The 17134-nt window shown below is 41.9% G+C and overlaps 1 protein-coding gene across 1 annotated transcript in view; it reads right to left on the reverse strand.

The window, feature by feature from the left end:
* Nucleotides 1-16787, reverse strand: part of LOC310949212 (A disintegrin and metalloproteinase with thrombospondin motifs 20) — an 80542-nt gene extending 63755 nt beyond the window's left edge. The window contains exons 1-4 of the mRNA XM_083916570.1: nucleotides 16652-16787; nucleotides 16112-16473; nucleotides 12320-12488; nucleotides 685-938 (exon numbers count right to left, since the gene is read on the reverse strand). Of these exons, the coding sequence (XP_083772696.1) occupies nucleotides 685-938; nucleotides 12320-12488; nucleotides 16112-16473; nucleotides 16652-16742 (876 nt within the window). The 5' untranslated portion in view covers nucleotides 16743-16787. The remainder of the gene's footprint in view (nucleotides 1-684; nucleotides 939-12319; nucleotides 12489-16111; nucleotides 16474-16651) is intronic.
* Nucleotides 16788-17134: the final 347 nt, after the last annotated feature.

A 17134-nucleotide genomic window follows, 5' to 3' on the forward strand; every position in this document is an offset into this window, starting at 1 on the left:
TAGCGCACCCAAAGAACACCTGAGTGGACACCAAACCTTTATTCATAACGCTGTCTGCTATAATCGTTCAGCATCGCAGCTCTGTGACATTGTGCATGTGTCATACCCCATAGCTCCCATGGGGTCAGAGAATGTAACAGCCTTCACAGCCTTGACTGGAAGTTAATTGACAGTTAGCTAGCTAGCTATTACAGAAAACTATAGTGACAGGCTAGGATTAGCATGTTCTCAGTTGACTGGTGTGTTAGCATTAGCTCACAGTAACTAACTCATAGTCATTATAACTCTGAGGGTCTACATCCCTTAAGATGTACATATTCATTTCACTTTTCACATTTTGTTGTGTTGTAATTAAGGCAGGGGCTGAAATTTCAGAGATGGAAACCTCAAAACCGGGACGAATACTGGAAGACCAAAACTATCTGCATGGTCTGGTACCAGTAAGTAGATAAAAAAAAAACATATTTGTTTTGTTGTAATTTGGGTGAATCAGACTTCTTAAATAAATACTCACAAAATAATGTGCATACATTCATACACATGTAGGCCTACTGAAAGTTAGCCTTCATATTCTCCTAAAATGATTCTCAAACTCAAACCAAATCATCTAATAATACTACATCCTTAAAAAATATTCAACATTGAAACAAAATAATATTTTTTTAGAAACATTGTTTTACTTACTACTGACATGATTGTTAGGATGTAGTGCTCTAAGTTGCGTCCATGGTGACGCACCATTTTGGCATCTGCCGTCACCATCAGCTCAACGTAGCGAGGGTAGGATAGAAATCGCTTGCGTCTGTGTGGGGGTTTGGGGTGAGTGTTGGTGGAGTTGTTGTCATGAATGTGTTGATCATCTATGGTGGCTCTGAGAGAGTCCAGCTCCTCTCCCATACTCCCTCTGCTCTCAAAAGCAACTGGCCTCTTGGAGTTATCTGTTTTAAGAAAGAAAAATGAATATGAGTGATGATGGAACATATTCATTGGATTTAAAATGGTAATTGTATGGGAGAATCTGACTATGAAATACTGAATAATTCTTCCTCACCAGACACCCACCACTTTATGTTATAAAGGCATTTCATGAGAGTGCATGGTACATCTACAGTTAAGAGCCAAGGGTTTTAGCTTAGCTGAATTCCAATGACATAACAGAAGCATGCTGGACTTTAATGGCAAAAACCCGCCATAAATGATTGTGTCATTCGAGTGCTCAGTTAAAGTTGTACCAAGAGACACGGGGTCGGTGGTGGCTTTGAGAATAACAGTTTTCAGGTCAGGCAATGTGCACAGGCTCTGCCTGAGTGTAAGCCACACAAACTAGATAATGAAGTTCTACTGATTCTACTGATTCTCAAATGACCCCACCTTTCTCAGCTTGGCTTTATTAGCTGAAAATTAAGTCAAATGTGGACAACCAAAGGTTACATTAATTATATACAATGCCAGATTAAGACAATTACATTTATAGGCTTGCAGTGAACACTTTCAACACCAGCCTCATATGAGGAAAAAAAAAAAGAACCAGTTCTGAACATATGCATACATTCAAACCCAACTGCAATATTGAAATATGTATGAAGCTGTTTGGCCATGTATTTTCCACCAACTATATACTGTGCATACTCAATTGGCATTCTCTCAGCTGAACTGCAAGTGTTAAGCTGGCCATGAGCAATAGATTCCTTCACCATGACAGAGTGAAGTTAAAAGAGAGAGACAGAGGCTGAGATGAGGAAAGAAACAGACAAATCTGCAAAGGTTAAAGTCAAAACAGATTTAATTACACATACACATATGACTGTCCATGTCCACAGGGGTGTTTTCTGAAACAGCCTCTTGAAAGAGTTTGTAAAGAGCCACAGGTAGAGCGGGGAATGAGAGGGGGTCCAGGCTTTCTAGTCTCCATATAGGAAAGCTCCAAATTGCTCAAAAAAGGGTAATTTTGTTTAAAAACACATGGCTGCAGCCTATCCTTGGCACTGAGCAGCAAATCAATTCACTCCTCATAGAGCTTTCTCAGGAAAAATCCCTTCAATATCATCAATCAAGTTAATGATGAACACATCAAAAATCTGTATATTCTCAACATCAAATGCCTTGACCGCAATAAATTATTTATTAGCATGGCATGGATTTCAATAGCCATTTTGTGATGTAACAGGCCATCTGAGGAAAAAGGAGTATTTGCACAGGCTGTGCTGTCCAGATATGCACATGTAATATGGTGCAAGAAAGAATGATAGTGGTAGTTTCTGCCAGCCAGGGGAAGATTTAGGATTTAAGCAGCTCCTCGACAGTGATAGATAAGTGTAGCATGAGTGAATGGTAAATCATGGAAACACAAACACAGCTGTAAAGTTACAATCTGGGAATTATTTAATTAGTTCTTAATCTATCACAACTAAGATGCATAGTTCCATTTTTTGCAAATATGGGGGCACGTCTTCACTTCCACAACTCCTATTAAAATAACTATATGTAGCCCAAATACACTCACAACATTTAACTCAACAATTGTAGCCTTCTGTGTTGCCTTCAAGGGAACATTCAAACTTATGGGAATTAACAATTTGAAGAATAAATTAAACATAAAATGACATTCAGTAAATAAATGACTTTCAGTCATTTTATGAATGTCAGCGTTTACGAGCCAAGCATAGTTTGGAGTCCGTCATCCTAAACAACCTTCTCAACTTTAGATAACCCGATTATAGTGAAGAGTTCCATTGTCTTCTAAAAACTCACTCTTTCCAGACAGTCACACAGAGAGAGATTGTGTGCGACTGTTAGGTCAGAGAAAAGCCACAAAAAAAACTTTCTGAGCGCTCTGAAATTATTCAAGTGATGCCCCCAGCGGGCACGCGAGGCGGAGCGTGACTCCCTGGCACAAAGGCACACAGCTCTTGCCGTGAGGCCCAGCCCCATGCCAGTGCCAGCATCCAAGTCAGCGCCAAGCCTGTCTGTGTACACAGCCTGGGCAGATGGGCCAGAACAGAGCTTTGTATTTTCCAGGAAAAATCTCTCCAGGGCCAAACCCACTACACTAAACCCCTTAAACAGACTCATCACTGCAGACAGTCTGACATCAAAGGGATTATCAAAGCACAGAAGAGTATCTACATCTACAGAAATTGGTGTTAAATCTCAGAGCAAGCGAGTGTGAGATGAAAAAAAGAGGAGGAGAAAATATGGTCCCTGTTATAATAGCCTTTGAATCAGTGGAGATTAGCCACACACAACCTTTCTCAAATCGCCTTAGGTTCAAATCCCCCTCTCACTAGGTAGTGAGCTGCTACTTACACCATGAGAAGACAGGGCTGACTGCCCTGACCCAAAAGACATACAGTACAAAAACATGACAGCTCCCTCTGGAAAGGGATTCAAACCAGAATCACCTACGCAAATCTCTATATTTTATTTTTGTACATGTTGGAATTGATTTCCAACATTGAAAATGTGACACATTCAATTTCTTTTTACACTAGCAAAACCGCAAGCACTTCTTCTTAACAGAGAAAACAATAAAAGGAGCCTGGCACGGGTTGAGTGTAAGCATTTATAAACGTTGTAATTTAGTTGGCTCCAGTTTTCACATAGCTGAAACAGACCCACACCACACTCACTTTTCTGCTCTAACGCCTACTTTTCATCACTGGGCCAAATCTTAATCAAACACAAGTATTAAAAACAATGTGTATCTTTTCAGTTAATAACATGTTTAATTGCATGCCAAGTATGCCACACACATTATGACCAAACAGTTTCATATCTATTTCAATATTGCAGTTGGATTTGAATGTATGCATATGTTCAGATTTCCCTATTAACATTCACTCATGTATGGAGGCATTTTGTTTGCTTGTATATGCACTTACTGTTTGAGCCCATTTATGTACACACAGCTGGTCTTGAAGGATCTCTTTGAGATTTCAATGGAGATCAAAGAGTTGCTCTTTGACTCTCCTTCAGCTCTCTGTCAAAAGTATCAATGCCAAGAGCCCAACAATGGGGAACACACATTTCATTGTTGAACTAATTAACATTCTTTTACAATGGCCCGCTGAGAGTTAAAGCGCCCTATTCCCCGGGTGCCAATTAAATTGACAGTATACCTTACATTAAGTATAGGTACTGCCTTGGTTCTATACAAGGTCAGAGACTCTGGTTACTGACAGTACAACTCCAGAGGGGGGAAAAAATGTCAAACTTCTGCAGACAGGCACAATTAAGTGTGATTCTGTGGCTAGACAGAGAGAAGCAAAGGCAACTAATAGTTGCTGCTGAAAAAAGCTTTTAAAAGTGAAGTGGCATGGCTTTTGACCTCATTGGAAGAGCTTTGTACACTAGTGCTCTCAGAGTTCAGTTGTTATTTTCAGTTCAGAGACATGCTAAAGCCAGCATGGTGGTCAGCTGAAGAATGTGTTTGGAGTAGCATACCTCCTCTAAGGAGAAAAAAACACTACTTATGGATCTGGACTCGTAATGATGGGCATGGGCCTGAAGTGTTTTCTTTTGTTAGACTCAAACTGAGATATCAGATTTAAAGAAATTCATCCTAACAGATTGTCGTTTACATGACATGCACAATTCCTTTAATTTGTTGTTTTTAATATTAGGAAATGTTTAAAAATGGGTCTGCATTTAACAAAAAATGCCATTGCATCGGACATACAGTATAAACAAGGCTAAAAAGATCCCTCCTTGATAAAGGTAACTAAGGAAATTGCATTTAAAAGGGACACTTAGTGTGAGTACTTGACTGCCATTGTGATTTTGGACTATTTTGAAATCAAAATTTCCACATTTCATGTCTTTCTATTGCAAAAGGAATCCACTTTGAGAAAGGAGGTTTTGGTTTAAAGTCAGTGCGTTTACATGCAGTTAAAAAAAAAAAAAGGGCATACTCCAGTTTCTCAAACACCATGTAAACATCATACCCCGGTTAACATACCTTAACTAACCGAAATTCTCTTGTATATAAACCTCTTACCCGGAGTAATATCAGGTTTCTAAACTGCGCATGCTCCATTGGTAACTCCCCCTCCCTACTCTGCGGCGGTGCCTTTTGACCAGTGAAAGAATAAACCAGGAAGCTATGGCGTCGAAAACAACAAGTGTGAGTGTTGTCTTTACACCGAGGGAGGACTTCGGCATGGCAAGTAACATCACTACAAAGAAGACCCGTTTCAGTCGTTTTCCCCCCGCTTGGGATTTTGACAAAGGTGAACCGGAAAATAAAACCCTATTCTGACCAGCCGTAGGTTGGCGGGGCGCCACCTACTGTACCAGAGGTCGAGTTACTCAGTAATTTTCTCATTCCACCCCATCTCATGTATATACTTAAATAATCCAATTATTCTCTTAACCGGGGTAAGGCGGTAATCACGAGTTACTGATGGGTGTAAAGTTAAGGTGAAAGTCTTTTGAAATCCACAGCATCATCAAACCAACAATTAACATAGCATTTAACTTAGGCGTCTAACGAGAAACCAAATAGGGGCACTTAAAGGATAATTCCCGTTTATTACAACTTGAATCAAATTATCCTACTTTTGGCCATCATTCCTATCAGCAATAATAAAATTGCACTCATCAGGTTCTAGGAACAGCATCCCTGAGTCAGACAAATTGGCTCTGTAGTCACAACGTCGTGCCAGAACTTAAAAATGAACATAGAAAAGATGGACAAAACTACAAAAATAAGCCATAGATTGGAATACCAGTAAACCCAAAATCTTTGAAGAACTTATGCAACCCACCATTGTGAATACAGTTTGTAAACTAAGAAAAAATGGGAAACCAATTGTGTCAAAATTGTGAATAGAAACAACTGTGAAGGTTGATGGTTAATAGGTGTAATGCTACTCCAACACAGTTAGTATGAATTAATCCATTACGTACATCTCCCATATTTTCAAGACCCTGAAACAAATAGTTCTGCCTTCACATATACAAAGCATGTCTGCAGTTTGCAGTGATTTCTGGCCTCTCAGATGATAAACAACACATAGCTGCAGGGGATGACACTGATGTTTCACTGGCCAGTTCTCAGCACTGCCTCTCCCCAGTCAACCGCAGTGGGAAACTGTCGCTCACCTGTCAATCCCCCCCCCCCCCCCCCCCCCACACACACACACACACACACACACCTCTGACTGTCACTCATGCCACCATGTAGTCAGTCACTGTCACTCAGGTTGCTCTAACCCATCCAATCAGCCCCCATCCGTTAAGAATGCCCAGACGGCAGCCAGTGGCAGAAAATAGCCCCAGCTGGAATCTGTCACGGGAACTCCCGAACACAACACATTGGGTTCAATAGGGCTGAGGCCTCCGGGCAGGCAGACACATGGCAGCTATTAAAGTTATAGACTGTCTGTAGTTGCCCAGCCCTGTCCAGAGTATCTACTATCTTAAAATAATGTGCCAATGAGTGCAATGGGCCATATTATTAGCTGTTTGCATTATTATTATTATTATTATCGTTATGAAATTTGAGGTGATGATGGGACAAAGCATCAAGCTTGGAGGGAAAAGGTGCACGTTACGCAAAACTAACACATTTGCTCACGACTCGCAGTAAATGTAATCTATCAAAAGACAAAATAAATTCTGATTCTTTTTTCTATGTGGGCCAATAGCAAGTCAGTGGGTGAGATAGCAGGTGTAAAAGAAGAAAGGCAGGCAGTGGGAGTTGGGGAAAAAGCTGGGGCCTCTGCCAAGCTCTGCAGCAAAATCGACAGGCACATGCAGCGCAGGGCAGGGCTGCTCAAACCCATGAAGAAAGAAGCTTCCATTCCTCTGCACTGCTTTGCTCAGCAATACCCAATACTCAGTGGGACTCTTCATCCACTGACAGGCCAGGGAGATGACTTGTACTCCTGACACACACTCACAAGCAGACCACATCCATGCATGCACACAAAAGGCCCAAAACAAACTTTTTTTTCCTAGCAACAATAGGTACTTCCTGGAATGGGGGAGGTTCAGTCTATCAGGGGGCATGAGGGCACAAAGCAAGTCTAAGCCTTTTGGAGCCATCTGACATTCAGAAGCTCCACACCATCTGAAGCCAGACCCTAAAGGTGAGAGAGGTTGTCCGAGTGATCAGCACCCGTCCATCACACCCTGGCCAGCCACCTTTTCTGACCTCTGTCAGGAGCTGATGTTAAAAGGGAAAAAAAGACATTAATGCATACATAGTTGCAACTGAGGTCTAGCAAACAAGCCAGTAAGCCCAGTAAGCACGCAAACTCAAGGTCACATCCACATGTCCAATGAGTGACTCCAAACAAAGAGGGAAGTGAGGTCACAATCAACAAGTGCTTCCATTCACATACATGAAAGCGCAAAGGGAGAGCGGGCAGCGATTCAAGTCGGCTAGTTCAAACCCCAGGCGGGGGAGGGCATTTTTTCCATGTAAATGAACCCATTGACCAAAAACCTGATGCTAGCATTTGAACTACCATGTATACACAGTGGGCACCAAGGGGGGAATCTATACAATGGTTGTGTTGAGGGTCAGGGGGCACAGATGCCATGTGTGCCAAGTATTGCTGCATCAAAGCCGATCACTTTGCTGTCCCAGCTAGCCTCAGTTAGCCATCAAGAAATTGGGTGAAGCGTTCCGGGGCCAACGCTGGTGTTTGGGTTTACAGCTAGTAATGTTTGCTGTCAAGCTGACTGTGTTCAACTCACTGTTTCTAATTCAGACAAAATATGACACCCCGCAGCTTTAGACACACAGCTAAAGACTGTGAGAAAGAGATTCTGCACGGCTCCCCTTCACTCTGTCTCTTGCTTGTCTTCACATGGATTATAGAGAGCAAAGGGAAGAAACTGAGAGAGAAGAATCTGCCCGTATCTCTAGCCACCCTCATCCCTGTGGATATCTCTATCGAAGGACAACGCAGGGAATCACAGGCAAGCTTGGAGACAGATACCCCGTAGAATGTGTCATTAAAGGTCGGAGCCGTGTTGTGATTTGAGCTTGGTAAGTTTCTTCCCCAGAGGCTTTTAAAAGCCAGAACCAGGCACAACAAGGCCCTCTGTGACTTTAAAACATTAATCACCCACTCAACAGCTATCTACACTAGAGGTATTCTAAACAGCAGGGAAGCCACCCAGGTTGGCTGAAGACAGAAGGCAGAAGACTGATACAGTTGCTAGAAATGTCAGTCAGTCAGTGTGATTATTTGTATTTATTCTTTACTCTGTTGGGGTTTCTAATGTATTCACTCTTTTGGAAACTTTAAAACATTTAAAAATCCATTCATCAGTACATCATATGAACACACGCAGTGGATTGAAACAGCTGAAGAGAAATAGTAATGTCATGACTGCTGAAAAAACAAACCCTAATTTTCCATCAAGGTAACACTTTAAAAGCCCTTATCATTGCACTTCTTTTACTGACACTTGACAGGTAGTGGTAGTGACTGTAGATGGACGAAAAAGTCAAGTATCTGTACATGTCAAAAATGACAAGTGCAAAGTTAAAAACAGAGGTTGACCTTTGTTAAACTCATGTGGAAACAGCCTTCCTCTTCTTTCAACACATTTTGCAGAGATGTGCAGGGACCGTACAAACTCTGGAAACTCTTACTTGCCACAAAGATAAAGAAGTCCCAGTTGTTCTTGCACTGTAAGTTGTGCACTAAGGCAGAACTATGACACATCATATCTGAGGGAAAAGTTTATCTCACCAGAGGTATCTTTCTGCTGATATACATGTTGTTTCCTGGCGGTCTACTTGATAAGACACAGCTTGTTTAATTGTAGTTGTGTTCAAAAAGAAGTTTTATTTTGCAAAGACAAAGACAGATAAAGAATAATAATCACCAGAGTGAGTAAATCGCTCTTGCAACAAAAAATAGGTCTTTGCAGGGGAAGAAGGCTGTCTGGCTAGCAGATTGGAGGCATTGTTGACCATTCTGCATTTCCATGTGTTTGGACCAAGTGAGATAGTTGGCATTTTTAAGAGCTACAAGGCCCATAAAGCTCCCAACCTCTTCAAAGTCCCAAACCTGCCAAACCCCTCAGCACTCAAACTCCAGCTCCCAATTTTGATTTAAGGCAAGAGTCCTCTTCACAGGAACATAAATTGGAGAAAGAAAGAGAGAGAGGGAAAAAGAGAGAGGTCCATAAAATGTGTGACCCCAACAAAGAGTGCTTATATAGCTCTTCAAAAAGAGGAGATATATGATGAGGTAAATGAGAAACTTTTGTTTCTTTACTTGATATCAGTTGCCTCTACTGAAGACAGAAATAAAAACCCAAGACACATTGAGATCCGATTGCTCAGACCACATTTGGAGGGGATGATTTTTTTTCTTGCAGTGTGTAGGCAATTGTGTCATCTGTGTAAAATTTCAAAAAGCTCATATTACGAGTACATCAAACTCTTACATCACAGAAACCACTGAGACATTTTTGTTTGTTATTTTCATACTGTCTGTGATGTGTCAGTGTTTTTCTGCATGATGTGCATATGTGCATTGCAGGTCTTACACCTACACTAACCCTCTTGAAAATTTCCTCTGAAACTTTGTATAGTGGAATTTAGGTGTGTTTGAAGTGTGTAACTATATTCTGAGCTTATGAAGTGTATCTAGGCACGCATGTATTTTCATTTGCTTTTTCATAGATGTATTTGAACTATGTACACAGATATTTCCCCTTTTTCTTTCTTATGTTATTAATTTGTACACCTGTGCTTGATCACCTGATTGTGTCAGGTAGGGAGAGTACATATAGAGGTACATCTCCATTTTTACCACTTCAAGCCTGAGGAAGGGTAGGTGCCTGAAATGTTACTTCTTTTTTGGCAGTTTTCAAGCCTTTTATTAGATAGGACAGACAAGAAATGGGTTGGGAGAGAGAGACATGCAGCAAAGGGCTGCAGGTCAGAATCAAACCATCCGCCGCTGCCTCAAGGACCTTCAGCCTCTTTACATGGGGCAACTGCTCTAACCACTGTGCCACCAGCAGCTCCACGAAACGTCACTTATTAGAATACATTTTTCAAGGAGCAGCTTCTGGTGTGCTGACTTTATTTCCTTTTCACTACAGAAATTCCTGTATTAGCGTGTTTACTATGTGTATATTTGCATAAAGAGCGGAGAAGTAAGATCAGATCACAAGTGGTCACTTAAGACGCATTTGGAGACGTATTCTACTGCCATGTGTGAACTGACAGACATAGATCTGTTCACTTGTGATTGGATGACCCAAGACCTATTTTAATGCCAGGTCTGAACAGGTCCAAATTCAGTGCAATTCAACATCCCCACAATAAACCATACCCTTAGGAAGGTTATATGGTTTGTATGAGAGGTATGAATTCAACTCTGTGGTCATTTTTATATGTTGCCGTTTAAACGAAATGCATTATAATGAAAAGTATTTTTAATTTTGCAGAGGTGGAAAATATTTTTTGTACAAATTGGTGTAGCTCCAGTAATAATTATCAACTCTCTATATACAGTATGTATCCACCTGTAAAGACAGTACCGTACATGGACTGGATTACATTCCTGATAATCTACTGTCTACATTATCTGCATATACATAATCAAACGTTGATCAGCAGTTAGATTTCCACTGCAAAAATTGCTGTAACTTACAGACACATTACAGGTACACATTTACATTTTAAGGGCACAGGCCACAAATGTTTGCTGCTTAGAGACCCATTCCCCAATTAAAAAGGATTCTACTTGTTGGCCCTGTGTTTCTCAACAAAAAAAAATCTTTCTCAGCAATTAGGCTGTGGTTAGGAGCCCCATACTTAGACACTGATTTAGTCTGATGAGGAACATAAGGAAAATAAAGAAAGACAGACTGTACAGACATGGTGTACTAGAGATAAGAGAAGGGGAGAGCTACAGAGACAAGACCATAGTGCACAGAGCTGGATGTGTGCTACACATTCTCCCAAAGATTTAAACACATTTAAAAGAACAAAGCCAAGAGGAAAATGTCCAAATCCAAGACTAGGAGCAGCCACTACGAGTGTTTTGCAAGCAGAACAACACGTGCCAAGCCAGTGTTTATATCTAACCTGCTAGTAGCAGTATTCATTGCACTCCTTCCCATAAAAAGACAGACAGGCCTGTTAGTCTTGGCTTAGTATGGTCTTCAAAGAGCACATTTATCACTGCATCTGGAGAGGGGCCTATCTGATAAAGCTGAGGAACCCCAGCCTGGGACACCTCACAGTCCTTTCCCAGTTCCACTGATTCTTTTAATCCTGCTGCTCATTGTTTACCTGCAGCCCTTTGATGAATCACTACAGGCATCTAATCCATGTGTGCATCTTGCTCCCTATCTCCTGCTGTAAACTCAATATAATTTCTACAAGGAGTATACCGGTTCATAGTTGAAGTTACGTGATTAAAAGTTAGGATGTATCTTATTTAGGCCTAAGTAGATATAAAGGATAACAGGCTTAGACATAAAATAACTGAATGGATGTTCCTGTGACATCAGAAGTCAGGGTCATTCTCCATGCTTCCACTCACATTTCTTAAGGGAGAGTATATTTGAAAGTGCCTCAGAGTGGGGGCTGAGAGACCTTCCCGCTTTCTCAGTCTCTATTTACCACACACAGACAGAGCGAGTGAAAGGGCAAAGTATACTAAGGAGGTACTGACCTGGCCCATCAGGTCAGTCCAAGTTCTTTAAACCGCCACCACACACAATGGCCACCACCAGGCAACAATGGCCGAGTTCAGACAACAAGCAAATCAAGAGGTCTGCACATGAGAGATTTATTGCATCATGCAACAAAGGCCGCCCACAGAGCTCCCTGCAAGGACCACTCTAAGGCCTTCCATCGTGGTGAACTTCACTCGGTCAACCCCGCTTTATCTCGAGGGCCTCTACACCACCCAAAGGCCTCAACCATAAAAATTCAAATGAAATTGGGGGAACTTTCAAGCAGCCTCCCATGACTTTTTTTCACTGCAACTGCAACCCGAAAAGTAATTATTCATTCCCTCTGAGCTCCTGCCAAAGACCTGAGATTGAATGCTCCAGCAGAACGTGAGTGAAAACACCAGGCAGTGTTGGAGCGTGTTTTTTTCTTAATTAAGTGGAGGAGTTTTCAATAACACCCCTTAATCAAGGCTGAAATCTTTTGGGTATTCTGCAAGCAAAAGATCGTGACTAGGTATAATTTCCTTTTCAGAGCAGTGTTTTTTCGCTATGGCTCAGAAAGTGAATGCAGGTCATCATAAGAAAGTGTTTGTGGGTGAAAGTTAGACAGACAGTGGTTACAGGCAGTATAGTTAGGCAGTCTGTAGTCTGTTACCTGAGGCAGCACAAGGCACTGTGTTGTTGTCAGTATACGAGATGTTCTTGTTCCTCTCATGTCGATAGACGAGATGAGGTTTGTTGTGCTCTTCGTCATATTCCTCCCCCGCAGCATTTAAAAGGGGCTCCATGAAGTATTCACCGTGTTGTGTCGTAAATGTTCCAATCTAGAGCAGAAAAAAAAAAGATGTCATTGATGGATTTGGTATAAAGCATGCACTTGCATGTGTGCATACTGTACTGTATGTGTGTTTAATTTACAGATTAGGACATAGTTTCATTCAAAGAGGTTGCTGTTTGATTGCAGTCATACTGTGTCACCCCTAGGCACCACTGTGCACATTATTTCCAGGCTTTTGTGCAAGTTGTTTTTTTTGACACATGGAAAGAACATGCTGACTCACAAAGGTCAGAGAATACCTATAACAGCTCATCGTCTAAAGTGTAACAATGAGAATCAAGGACAATCGCAAGACATTTTAAACTTTACATTTAGCAACGATTCTGTAAGTCATGTGACACCTTTATGTATTTATAACAGGCTGTTAAGTGTCTGTATTCTGACTATGAAAATACATTTCCCCTTACAACCTGACACTGAGACGAGTAACATCATCATCATACACGGACAGAGCGGCTGACAGAGGAATGCTAATATTGATTTGGCAGCTCAGTCCCTCACAAAGCTTCTTAGCTCACTCAGCCATAAGGCACAATGGTGTTTGTATGGTAATTTCATGCGCACACTTAAACAGGATATTGGACACTGGAATGTTTTCTTTACGGCAACATTACTCCATAACCACGAGTGATGGACGTTTGACAACGGAAAACATACAAATCGGATGTGGAAAACGTGTACAAACTGTAAGTATACCTTTCCTTTCCATCTTTCAAAGGATGAAGGATTAGTTGACTGGCACATATGCACCACACTTCCTTGAAAGTGCTACGGGCCTTGAGTGCAACATGTGTTCAGTACTGCAGTTTAATGAGCTTGTGAAAACAAGACATAGGATAGAAACAATGCCACTGGAAAAAAAACGCCTCAGAGCCTCAATGTTTCTCACTGTACATCGCTGTCCAGCAATATTATCATTTTCTATCACAGTTCTGACAAGCCAGTGTGAATGAATTAAACTGATTCTGCAATAGAGGACTGAATCAAAGTTTTGACAGAATCCAGTTACAGTGTGAATTTGTAAAGTAAGGAAGCACATGCTGAGAGATTTTGCACAACGAATCATGTACTTTTTAATTAAATATGCAAATGTTACAGCCTTACTACAACTACCAGTTGTAGTGATTTAAGTGCAGTGAATGATTTATACAGTGTAACACCTGGTAGATGTTTACGTGTTTCTTGTAAATCACTATCTAGGGTGAGTTAACTTTAATTAGATGATTGTGGTTGAGCCTTTCTAAAATTCGCATATGGTGTTAAAGAAAGGCTGAACAGACAAATGTTCTATTTAGTCAATGGAGGGGGCAGAGTTTCAGGGTTTCTCAGCATTAGCTCAGCAGCAAATCTGGCAAAAGTTCGGACAGACACAATGGTTGCTGTTCAGTAACGGGTGCTGAACTGGACCTTACAACTAAGGGACTCCTGTTTGAAACAAGGTCACCATCATGAAAATGGATGGGGTGACTGTTGGGACATCTGTTTTCATCAAATCCCACAAAGACACTTTCAAACTGTGTGGGGGCTGAGTCATCCAAAAGTGACGTACAGTTGCAGACAATCCCTTCAGTTAAACAGAACATAAAGGTGTCATGAGCCTGATCTTTACACAGAGGTACATTGCTTGGTGCTAGAATGAAGATGGCCTCATTTCTCAGGACAGGCTGACTCACAACGCATTTGTATTATGTGAGTGAACTGAGAGAGAGAGCTCCTTCAGGGACATTTCCCACGGTGTGAGCAACCCTTAAGTTCCTCACGACCTTCATTGGCAGTTGTCTCCTCTTCACAGCATTTTTCCCCTTTTCTGTCCGTCACAGCTCACTTTGAAAAGGCCAAAAGCTCCTCAGCCTGCCCCCCAATTCCCCCCTGGGGATGGCTTTGAGCAACTCTGGACGAAAGGGGAACCTGCTTTTTCTAGAATGACCCTTTTGTTTTAGGGCTTAGTTTTTCCTTAATGACCTCATCCCAACAAAATGTGCCTGGCCATTAAGCCCCAGTGATCAGATAGGGACACATTTATGACCGAATAGCCTCTGGTGCTGTCTCCATTGTCCTGTCATTCTCAATGAGTGATGATGCGGATAAGCAACAAAGATTGCTTGAAAAAGGATGCAAACATGTTTGGATAAGCGAGTCATACATCAAAGTTGGGCAGAGGGGCAATTAAAGGCTTATTACCCTGATAATTTCAGCATACCTCATCGTCTTAAATTGCTATACGATTTCTCCTTTCTCCACTAAACGTTAACCACCACTAAGATGTACATAAAAATGTCTTCACTACGCCAGGTTTCAACAGGAGTACTATGCACTGCAAATGTTATAGATCAACATGCTATCCTGGTACTGTACACAGTGCACATATCTAAAATAAGGATTGTGTCACTGATAGGGATTGTAACGCAGATGTAGACTCCAAGGCTATGGTCCTCCTGTCTGTGTTGCAGTGGCCAGCCAAACACCCCCACCATGCAGAGTCCACGCCAGAATCCGGCTGGCGCGACTGAGGTCAACCCCCTGCCCCTGGACCAGTAACCTTATGTGACCCATGAAGTCATCCCCTTCAACACTTATCAGGTTCTCTCGCACAGAAGTCTGCAATCTAAATGACTTGGTTATCAGGATCCTCATATGGTATAATTGGGCTGTAAACTCATTATTACCCAATAACTCTATTACAGCCCCATTAGATCTAATAGATACCATAAAGAGCAATCAACAAGCAAACAGCTGCTTTCCACTGAATGATAATATCTGTAGTTTGGGGCTGTGATGATTACTTTCATTAACGACGGTTTTGGATGATTTTTTCCCCCATGAATCAAATGCTTCTTTAGTCTTTTTGAAAAACTCCCATCACAAGTTCCCAGAAACTTCCTGTGACATGTTCAAATAGCTTTTTTTCTCCAACCAACAGTCTCTAATAAAATATATTCAACTTACAATGATTTAAAACAGAGAAAAGCAACAAGTTGACACATTTGAGATATATCATTTTCTGTCTATCAACTATTCGAATAACTGATCAGCGTGTCTGATGTTTTTACAGTTATTTTTTTTAAATATTTAGAGATGTCTTGGAGCAGCATCTAAGTGATTCATAAAGTAAAAGCACAGGTGTCTGATAAATAACTGCAAAATGCACACACTGTAGATCCAACACATTTTAAATACTGACACTTTATAAATATATATACTGATATATACACATACATATATGTGAAGGAAGTCAGCCTTTTTGCTTGCCCTATCCTCAGAGGTCAGGTCACATAGCAAGGTCAGTCAGATATTAACCTCAGCTAATCAGGGACTATGAGTGTATCATGCTCAAGAGCACTTCAGAAGAGTGGAGGCTTGTTGTGACATCAAACCTCAGTCTCTAAACCCCACCGCCATCCTGATGCCCAGAGTGCACTGTGCATTTAGCAGCATCTCCCCACAGACGCAGAGCTGCGCGCTCTCCACAGTGACTGAATATCCTGTAACACTTGATCTTGTTACACTCCTACACACCTCACTTAAACTGCGGGTTATGGGGGACATGCATGGATGGAAGTCTTTCAGCATCGCTTGATTAAAGCATCTAAAACCAAAAAAAATACTCACGAGGCCAGTGCACAGGCTGAAGACGGCAGGGTACTCGCTCTTGGCGTTGACTTGTCCGCGGAAAAAGCAGTGGCGCATATCGCTCGGGTCATGGAAGTGTCTGTCCGTGTCGTTGCTCTGTTCCGCTCCCAAGTGTGTCACTATGTAAGAGGGGGCGATGAAGCTGGAGTCTGCGGTCAGATTGAGATGGAAGCGTTCCCCGAATGCGTCAACCCTGTAGTGAACCCGTAAACCCGACAGGTCATCATTTAAACTTCTCCGTCTCCTTCTGTAGTGCAATTTGTGAGGGAATGATTCTCCGAAGTCATTTACACGTATCGGGGTGATGATTTCATACGAGGACAGCTGCTTGATGAAGCTTTCTGCAACAAAAAAGTAATGAGAGAAAGTATTGGCATTAACAGCGGTAAGTCAATGTGATAAATGCAGCTGCAGCCTGACAAGCCAACAGTGCCCAGGCGTCATTCTCAACCAACACATATAACAGTTTTAACACCTTGAGCCTATCACTTCGCCGTACTTTTACAATCAAAACATTACCTTGTTTCGGATGCAATCGGTGTTGCAAAGTGTCACGGACAAGCGCTGACAAATGACACATTAGTCCAACCAGCCAGATTGCAAACTGCATGATTTCCTCCGCGAAGAAACCCAGGCTGTCGTCTCCAAGGCAAGTACCCTCTGTCTCTCCCCGAGCGGCTCCCCCTCTTCCCTCTCCTTTTCCCCGGCTTGTCAGCAACAGGTCGTGGGATCCGCGGAGGCTCTCTGCAGCGCAAGTCTTGCAAAGTGCACTGGCCTCATCGCATTGCTAAACATGCATCCACTACCATCTATAAAGGCCAACTATTTATGACACATTCACCCCCCTGACAATGATAAAAAAAAAAATGCTGCCTAATGTAAACAGCAGTCTATACTGAAAGGAGGGATCAGTGCCAAGTACGCTTTCCCTTAGCCATCCCTTGAACACCCTGTGCACCCTAAGCACTCACCAACCGCGAAGCAACGCCCCTAAAGGATCCA

Source organism: Echiichthys vipera, assembly GCF_963691815.1.
Source record: "Echiichthys vipera genome assembly, chromosome: 7".
Lineage (NCBI taxonomy): Eukaryota > Metazoa > Chordata > Actinopteri > Perciformes > Trachinidae > Echiichthys > Echiichthys vipera.